Genomic DNA, 9170 nt, shown 5'->3' with positions numbered 1-9170 from the left:
TATATATATATTGTGTGGAGATAGCCATTTCATCACTGAGTTTAACTGAGGATGTGATGCTTTGAGTGAGAAATAAAGTTTGAATAAGTGTTTGTCCTTCTAACCATACAAACTCTTGTGGCAAAATCAGRTTGAGGAGGAGGAGCAACACAGTGCAGAATCCTATATCTTAGGCAAACAATTCTAAACTTTCCAACTGAGGACAGTAAATTTCTTTAAAAACTGGCAATAATAAAAACTAAATGATTTATAACTACACTTTTAGATGCTGCTTTGTATTATCAGTCTTAAAGCTCTAGAATGTGGATTTGACCAACTTATCAAATTAACGTGAGAGAATTGTTGAGTATCTTGAGTTGAGGACCTTGGCTGCTTTTACAGAACAGCAAATCCCTAAAAGTTTAATCTTAGGTATTTAMTGTATATTTGTTGCATATAAATATAAACTCACTGACAAATTCATGAAGCGCTGGAACAAAGTGACAGAAATGAAATGAAAGTGCACATTAAAAGATCATGTGACTGTAATGCAATAATTACATCATCAGATCAAATGGGTAATGGAGTAACTAACTGRACGACCCCACTGACATGGTTTCAACATGTGCTTTCATGTCAGTGGTGTGTTTCACCCTCTCAGAGTTTTAAAGCTGTTGTATCTTCTTTGGCTGCTGGTCCTTGAAGTCTGGCAAATTGGCACTGGGTCCAAGGTGATGTCCATGTTCACCGTGTTCGGTTAGGAAAAGACAGAAGAACCTGGCAGGTCACTGGAGGAACATGAGCAATATGTACACAGGTGATAGGCATWCATACCACATGAGGACGAGTGTTGTCTTGTTGAAAGTTTGTACAAGGTTGCAGTACCCACATGTGGGTAAGACATGAGGRAGCAGGATGTCACTGGTGTATCTCAGGTCAGTGTTCTCAAATCACTGCCAGAAGTGACCTGGAGTCATTCCTATGGCTCCACACAGTCATACCAGGGACATTGTCAGTATATSTCTTCGTAACGTTGGCAGAATTAGTCTTCTGTGTGCAGTAATGCAAAACTCATTTCCATCTTTAAAAATGTTATAATTCCACTCATCACCAGTCCACGCCGATTACAGTAATACTCTACTCCAAAGTCGTCCTTGCTCTGGTGTTGATAACAGCCTATGGGATGGTGAACATGTAGTTTGGCTGATGCCAGTTGTTGAGACATGGTGTGGGATTACATGCGGTGTTGTAAATTTGTCCAGATGGCAGTCGCAGATGTCATGAGGTTTCGTAATTGTTGGTGCACAGTACAATGATCCTCCCTTGGTGTGTTGTGTCTTGAGTGATGTGCAGTGTTCTAGCACCAAGCAWATGTGAGGTCTGTACACAACACATGACAGACTCCTGCGTGATTCTACTACATGACCGTATTCAAACTCACAATGCAACTTTTTTCAAGTGCTGATATGTTTCTACGAGGCATCCTCTGTATCTGTTGACCTTTACTCACTGTTTGACTGTAAACACTCCAGCAACTGTCTGAAAAGACTTTCACTCAACTCATGATGCCACCAATCTGGTATCTGTTCCAGACATACCAGCCCCTTGTACAACGTAAAATAAAATCCATACATGCCCATCAATGGTCTGCATGTCAATTACATTTTATCCAAATTGGACTATTTATTGGGTTGTTATTTTGCAGCAGAAGTATGCATGAGACAGATTCAGATTTTAGACTTGAACACTTAAATGCAGAAATAGTCATACACAACCTTCAGTCAGACCAAAAACAGACCTTTGTGCAGTCACGTAGTTTTTGGTACCAAACCAAAATAAAAAGGTACATTCTTCTTTCCAAGCGAACCACTGGAGCAAAGATCATCAATAGGGAGAGCCCTCCTTGTCCTTGAACATTAGTCCGGTAATCTAATGAAAAAAATGATGTTTGTTTAGTGTGGGGCATGTTTTTACTAATCTGTACTCTAAAAGTACAGTTTGTTCTGAGATGGCCAGTTTCAGAGTGAACACTACTAATAATCTCAGKCTAATCACAATATGGAGAAAATAATCACGCATTTAATTTTCAATAATAATCTGGATATCCCAATAAAATGACATCTTACATTTAAAAAAAGTGCAAACAGAACAAAGAATATGGATTTATGCCTAATATTGCATATTGTATGGAAGACTAATTTTGTCATTGTATCTATAAGAGCAGAGACATCCAACTTAAGGGATCCACTGATGACATGAACAAAAATAGCTTTGTATATCTTTAAGGACATTGATATAKAATCTATACATGTTGATGTATGTGTGTTGTTTAATGTGTATAGGATCATGTAAAGTTAAATGCAAGTGCATAAAAACCAAAGACAAATCATAGGACAGTGTAATAAGTATTTTATTGCATTTTATAATGCCATTGTCAATAATTAGTACAGATTACATGCAACTAGACCTACTGTACAGTTTTTTTTATTGTCTGCATGGACAGACACAAGAAGATTCAGGTTACAAATACACAGATATATGTATGTGTGTGTTGTGTTGTGTGTTTTTATACAGCATGAAGGAAAAAGGGCAGTGACTGGCATTACATGGCTACCCTAGGGGAGGAGGAGCGTCAGAGGCCTGGGCTCATCGGTCTGTCTAAAGCAAGCACCCAGTTCCTGTTCCTCTTCCTCAGGTCACACTTTTCAAATAACAAGAAAACAAACAAACAAACAAACAAAACAAAAAAATAGAATAAAAAGAGGTAAACAGATAAACTCAACTAAAAATCAATAGAGTCACTGTTAAAAATGTACACACATTCCTAAGGTTTAACCAGAGGATCGTTAAAGTGGTAGTTCCATCAGATTCTGGCTGTCTTAAGTCATAATACCGTCAGGCAAATGCTCCTCTTTTTGAGAGTCCCTTAACCCTTGCGTGACACCTCAGAGCTGTCTAATCACACGTTAGGATTTCATCTCCCTCTGTCCTTTTGAGTCAGACACCAGCCAGTAGGAGGTAGACTGCTCCTACATGACGGTTACGTGGATGCATGAGGGCTATCAGTAATGGTGATAAGTGAAGTCGATGGAGAGTTTTGGAAGTAGCTTGGTTTTTGTTTTTGGTTGGTTGTGGCATTGGTTTGGTTACAGTTTGGTTACAGTTCAGGAGTTTGGACTAAGCAATGTTGGCTCACAATGCCTTTGGTAGTCAGAGCTGCATCTCYGAGAGCCTTTCCACATTTTGGTTTTGGAGCTGAGCGAGGAGGAGGAGTATCAAAAACATAAAATTAAATAAAATGCAACAGTGTGAGTTCTGTCTGCCTCTGTTGGACTGGGAGATAATGTTTTTTTTTCTTTTCTTTTTTAGCTCGTTGCCACCGGCCAGGTTTCTGACTTGGCGACAGCCCCATGGCACCTGCAGATGATTGACAGGTCTGTGGGTCGAAGTTCAGCATGAGAATGACATGGGTCAGGGGGGTTGGGGGGGGGGGGGGCACATGGAGCAGGAACAAAAATCGGCACCTGAAAGGACCTACAGCAATGCTTCTCTATAGCTCCGCATATTCTTTTCTTTTAAAGCAAGAGAGGGGGCTACATATTCATTTTTTTTCCTCTTTTCTCTTTTGCTTGTCAGAGGTTTTGGTCCTGTCTTTGAGAGAGAAAAAAAGTCCTCCTGAGGTATCAATACACATTGAAGAAACTTTTAAGTTTGTTTTCCTTTTGTTGTTTTTTTTTTCCTTTCCATAAAAACGCATAAATGCATACAGAGACAAAAAAGTATCAAAATAGATCTAGCTAAGATAAATATACAAACGGTTGTTACCTAAACCACTGATCTAAATTTATTTATTTTCAATTTTTTAATAGTACACCTAAAAAAAGGTCAGCGTCCCAGACGTTTTATGAAGAACTAAAACAAAGCCAACAAAAACTATTAAACCAAGATACCTGCAGCACTTAATATGATAAATACATATATTCAGCAATAGCAGTACAGTATAGGAGTTTGAGTTGAAAGCTTTACAACAGCAGAAATAAAACAATAATAAAAGAAGAAAATTCAGAGAACAGAAGGGAAAGATGAGCCGAACAGTAATTTACAGGAATGCGTCATGTTTTATGCCAAAYTTAAAGAAAAAAGTGTCTTGTGGTGACCTGAAAACAATCTTTATAAAACAGTTTTGTTTACAGGTGTACCTTAAAGCATGAGCCAGAAAAGAGCTTAATGCAGCAGTCCCTCCTGGTTTGGACCTTAGCAGTGAWGAGTTTTATCACGTGTTTATTTTGRGTGAAAATGGTCGCTGTTGTGGGTCTTTGGATGGTTTCTGTCTGCAGTAACTTCATCAGTGTTTCAGTTGTATTTCTGCATTTATGTGCATGCATGTGTTGCTGCACGGGTATATGACTACCTCTGACAATCAGCTCTGTGCAGCAACACACTAAATGAGCAGAGTGTTTAAGATGTGGTTTAAGGAGAGGTAGTCATTCCAAATTATAAGTAAAGTGAAGCTATGTTGTGTTTTTGGGCTCAAACAGACATGCAAGGAATCCGGATCAGCAAAGATTTGTGTTTGTGTTATTCATATCAGTCATACAGTAAGTGAGACATCAGTTTTGGCATTCAGTATTATTACTGATAAAAGTTGAATAAAAAAAGCAAAATTAAAAAAATAATAAATAAATAAAAAAATCAAGAGAGCAGTCTACCACTGGCTATGTGTTAAACAGTTTTTTTTAAAAAGGAGGTAGCATTATTTTTGGTTTTTGTCTCATTTCAAAATACCACTTTTGATGTAATCTTTTTGCGCTCTGTAAGACAGCCCATCTCAAGCATGACAGGAAAAGAATCCCGATTGAACTCAAAGTCACTGGAAAGAAGATTCTTTTGAAAACAAGCAGAAAACATTTGAAGGGCAAGACATCACTYGACAGAAAGTGTGAAAACCCATTTTTAAACGACATTATGTCCCTTGTTTTTTTTAGATCTACTGGCAAATTTTATTGTTCCCTCTTTATTATGGAATCATTTTTCCCAAAGAAACAACAGCACAAACTGATCAAGAGAATGTAACTTATGGATTTTTTTCCACATTTAATTAACACCAAAACATCAGAAAGCTTTACATTTTTTTCACCTTTTTGACTCTTTTTGGCATCTCAAACAAATTCATACCTCTATTTTTAAATGCTGCAATTATTTGACCTGCTCAGATCGTTTTAGTCCCAAATTTTGAGTTTAAACACAGTTGGGCCTGTGTGCAGCGGAGACTGGGTTTCACCTTTAAGTGCTTTCATTCTTCTCAGAGTAACTGTGCGAGATTTGTTTGTTAATACTTGTGTTTCACCTCCTATCTAAATTGAACCGTCTCCAAATTCTGCTTTGCTTTCCACACTTTGGTCTTTTGGAATGGTCAGCACCGGAAATAATGCAGTTTCAACACAATAATTATGAAAACAAAAATAGAAATTTATGGTTTGTTGTCTTTTGGCCAGCTCTTTAGGATATAAACAAAAAGAAAAGTTTATTTTTTTTTTTGGTTTTCTACATATTTCTTTGGTTACCTGTAACAAAAATAAAATGGGGGGAAAAGGAGATAAAAGAAAAAGAACATAAATGTTAAATTTGGTATGGCACTGTTGAGAATAGTAATGCTTTGACACTAGTAGAAAGAAAATAATTATGTGCTATTCCTTTAACACAAACTCACACAGTGAATCGCAGAAAGCTTCAACACAGTAACTWTTACAACCATAGAGCTCTGAATCGAGCCTGAGCAGAGTTGCCACATTTGGTGTCCCACAGAAAAAATCCCCCCCTTACTTCAGTTATTTCTTATTTTTTCCCCCCAATTTGACACAGTTCCAGGCAGAACCTTTGTGGGATGAGGTATTCTCTGACTGCAGTTATAATATATACCTTTATATATGTTTTTAAAGCGTTACGGATACGTCTCAACTAAATACACAACCAAAACAACAAGTGAACGTGATATAGAATTAAAAAAAAAAAAGAAAAGATTTGGTGGTTAAATAATATTTGGATAATGGCAACTTTTAAGTGCTTTTTTTCCAATTTTCTTGTCTGCTACACTTGGGGAAAAATGGAAAGGGGCAGGAAAAGTTGGGACAATACTGCGCTTTTTGTTTTTTACAGTTTTGCTTTGTTTTTTTTGTTTTGTTTTTTTGTCTTTTCTTTTTTTCCCCCCACAATACTTGTTTGGAATGGTGTGAACAACCAGAGTTAAATCAAACATCTTACAATACAAAAACAAAGACAACATCCTTAGAAGAGGTACGTCAAAGCAGAAATCCACAATGGAAATCCTCAAAAATAATAACRGAAAATAAAAGAAAAACAAAAAGGAAATGACAAAAGCTACCACATGTTTTTTTCTCGTTATATTCCATAATTATTGACAGTTTTCTTTCTTTTTTCTCTCTTTTTTAGTCACAAAGTTCTCCCTCGTTTCTCACAGCTCATCTCCTCGTTTTCTTCTCCGAAGTCTTCCACCTGCAGATGGAGGAGGAAGGAAAGACAGCATCAAACGGTCCTTTTCCTGCAGTCTTCATGGGAGGGGCCTGGGTTGTAGCCACAATAGGGAACTGTCTGCCTTTTTTTTTACGTGTAGAAGTAAAAATGTTCAAAAAATGTTCCTCAGCAAAAATGTCTTGTTGCTGTCAAAAAGTCTGGACAGGGTCAGCCTCACAAACAACAAAAAAGTGGATACTCTCTTCCTTCATCTGCGTCTCAAAGCCCCATCATTTTTTATTTTAATCAAAAATTCAAAAGAAAAAAATAAAAAATAAAAATAAGCGCAAGTGATCGACTCAAAAAGAGGGAGAAAGGAGAGTTATCCTGCCCCTTGGTGACTGCTCCGAATCTATATACACATGATCCTACGTGTGTTTTGTTCTTTTAAAACACACGTCTGTGTTTCTTCTCAACTGATGAAAAAAAAAAAAAAAAAAAAACACGGCTCGCCAGGCAGCCAGAGACCACTGAGAGAACGAAGAAAGGTGTATGTAAGGTGGAGGGATGAGCAGGAGAGAGAGTGTGTGTGTCCATGCCTCGTGGGATCTCTACATAAAAGGTGGTTTTATCCAGCGAGGACGATGAGACGTGGTTTGACAAGTAAACACGTGTGTGTGTGTGTGTGTGTGTGTGTGTGTGTGTGTGTATGTGTGTGTGTGCACAGGTTTCGTGTGTATGCAGTAAGTGGTGTTACACCTCTGAGCCAAAGTGTTGTGCGAGCAACACTTGGAGGTAAAGCAGTGCTCCACAGTCTTGTTTTTGCATCTGAAAAGTAACAAAAGTCATCGAACCCTGTTTGGAGTTTTTCTTTTCTTTTCAATGTCATTCTTAGTTGCTTGAACTTTCTTTAAAACAAACACAAAACAAAACAAAAAAAAMYYWWTTTTTTTTCTCTTGAGTGTACTGCAGCTCATTTGTGTCCCACTTGCAGGCAGGCACCGGGACTGATCCGGGCTAAGTTCCCGTCCTACTCCAGCTCCTCGGTGGGAAGATCCTCCTCCAGGTCGCGCTCGTCGCTCGGCAGCGCCATGCTGTGTGTGATGCTGGCCAGGAGGGAGACGGGCCGACTGTCCTCCTCCACCTCRGTGGGCTCCTCCTTCACGTGCACCGGGTGGCTGAGACAGGAGAGAGGTGACTGTGAGCTAACGCTTTCAAGGTAACATTTTGTACACAGGTTATGTATTCCTACTTGATTATCATGTTAAGATAAACCGATGAACCACTATACTATTCCAGTGAAGTGTTTTATTATTTACTGAAGCAGATTGTTTTGAATCATATAAGAAACTTTACTTTTGGTGAATCCGCTGTTTTGTTCAGGGTTAAAGATATGAGATGTTTCTTATTTTTTCCTTGGAGGATAAAAAAGTGCATCAGCTGCTATTGCTGTCAATAATGAGTCATGAATAAATAAATGTATCTGACATAATGCATCTCTCATAAATACAAAATTTCCTCTGTTTCTTCTTCTTACTTTTTGCAAAGCCCACTAAACTAAACCAAACTAAGCTAAACACTATTGAAACTGCATTAAATTAATTGAACTTGCTTAAACAGCTAGTATTTGAATTTCAGCCATTTTGTTGAATGAAAACACACATTAGAGTCTGTGATCTCATATTTAGCAAGTAAACATCTGACCTGTGCACAGAAAATAAAATAAATCTAACAAATTATCACATCTTATGATGTAATAAGAGGGGGAAAATGCTTCTAGAGAAATAAAAGAGAGAAAAAAAACTATATTCAACTGATTTTTCCTGATTTTTTTTTTTTATTTGGTCATCTGCTTCCCAAACTGGAAATGTTTTTCTCAAGTATTTGGTGGCTCAGTTAGAAAATATTCTAGCACCACAGAAACAATTAACCAGTGAATTATAAATTAATTTGTTATTGGAATAAACAGGATTTTCACACAAGCATTAAAGCTTAAGTTTAGTCAGGTTGTGTTGTCACGTGTTAGTACCTGTACTGCTGAGGGCTGAGTGTCGGGCTGCAGCTGCCGTTGCTGTTCACCTGCTCCACAGTGGAGCTGACATCATCGTGGCCCACGTGTAACATGTTGAGGCTGGCTGCAGATGGAGGGGTCACCAGGGGGGGGCTGTTCAGCAGGGACAGACTGCTCTCTGCCAGAGCCGCCTGCACAGACACAGACCCACAGAGTTTAATTTTTTAAAATAAATAGTGAAGTTATGTAATAAAAATGGTGACTTTACAAAACAAAGAGGTTTGGCTTTAATTTGGGCCCCAYGATAAGTTTTTCTATTTGCACTGAAAGCAGCACGTCTTCCCCTCACACTCAGGCAAACATTCCRGCAAACCACTAGGGGGCACTTATATACAGTCCTTTCCACCTCAAGCGCTCTCCTTATACATCCAAGTCCCTGTCAGAAGTGTGTGTGATCACGCGAAAGTCTCAACAGGAATGTAACAAGAAACAGAGCCATGACCTCAGCTCAGGCACAGAAACATAAGTGCAACATCTGTGTCTGCAGAGGAGAAAACAACAGGAGCAGCTTCTGTCGAGGCGCTCAACGCTCACAGCCACATGCTGGAGGAGACAGGTCGGACGCCGGTTTAGAAACTCGCACCTCCCTCTCTCTCTCTCTCTCTCTCTCTCTCTCTCTCTCTCTCTCTCTCTCTCTCTCTCTCTCTCT

At 38.6% G+C, this 9170-nt stretch overlaps 1 protein-coding gene across 1 annotated transcript; it reads right to left on the bottom strand.

Annotated features, from left to right (window-relative positions):
- Nucleotides 1–2371: 2371 nt before the first annotated feature.
- LOC106511187 (forkhead box protein P4) lies at nt 2372–8652 on the bottom strand (the record flags this gene model as incomplete). Its single annotated transcript, XM_013999931.1, is given in 2 exon segments — nt 2372–7628; nt 8480–8652. Coding segments are annotated over 2 exon segments (321 nt in total), but the record flags the coding sequence as incomplete, so codon positions are not given.
- Nucleotides 8653–9170: the final 518 nt, after the last annotated feature.

The sequence above is a fragment of the Austrofundulus limnaeus genome, unplaced genomic scaffold, assembly GCF_001266775.1.
Source record: "Austrofundulus limnaeus strain Quisiro unplaced genomic scaffold, Austrofundulus_limnaeus-1.0 Scaffold2573, whole genome shotgun sequence".
In the NCBI taxonomy this organism is placed as follows: Eukaryota; Metazoa; Chordata; class Actinopteri; order Cyprinodontiformes; family Rivulidae; genus Austrofundulus; species Austrofundulus limnaeus.
This window is presented reverse-complemented; position numbering and strand designations above follow the sequence as displayed.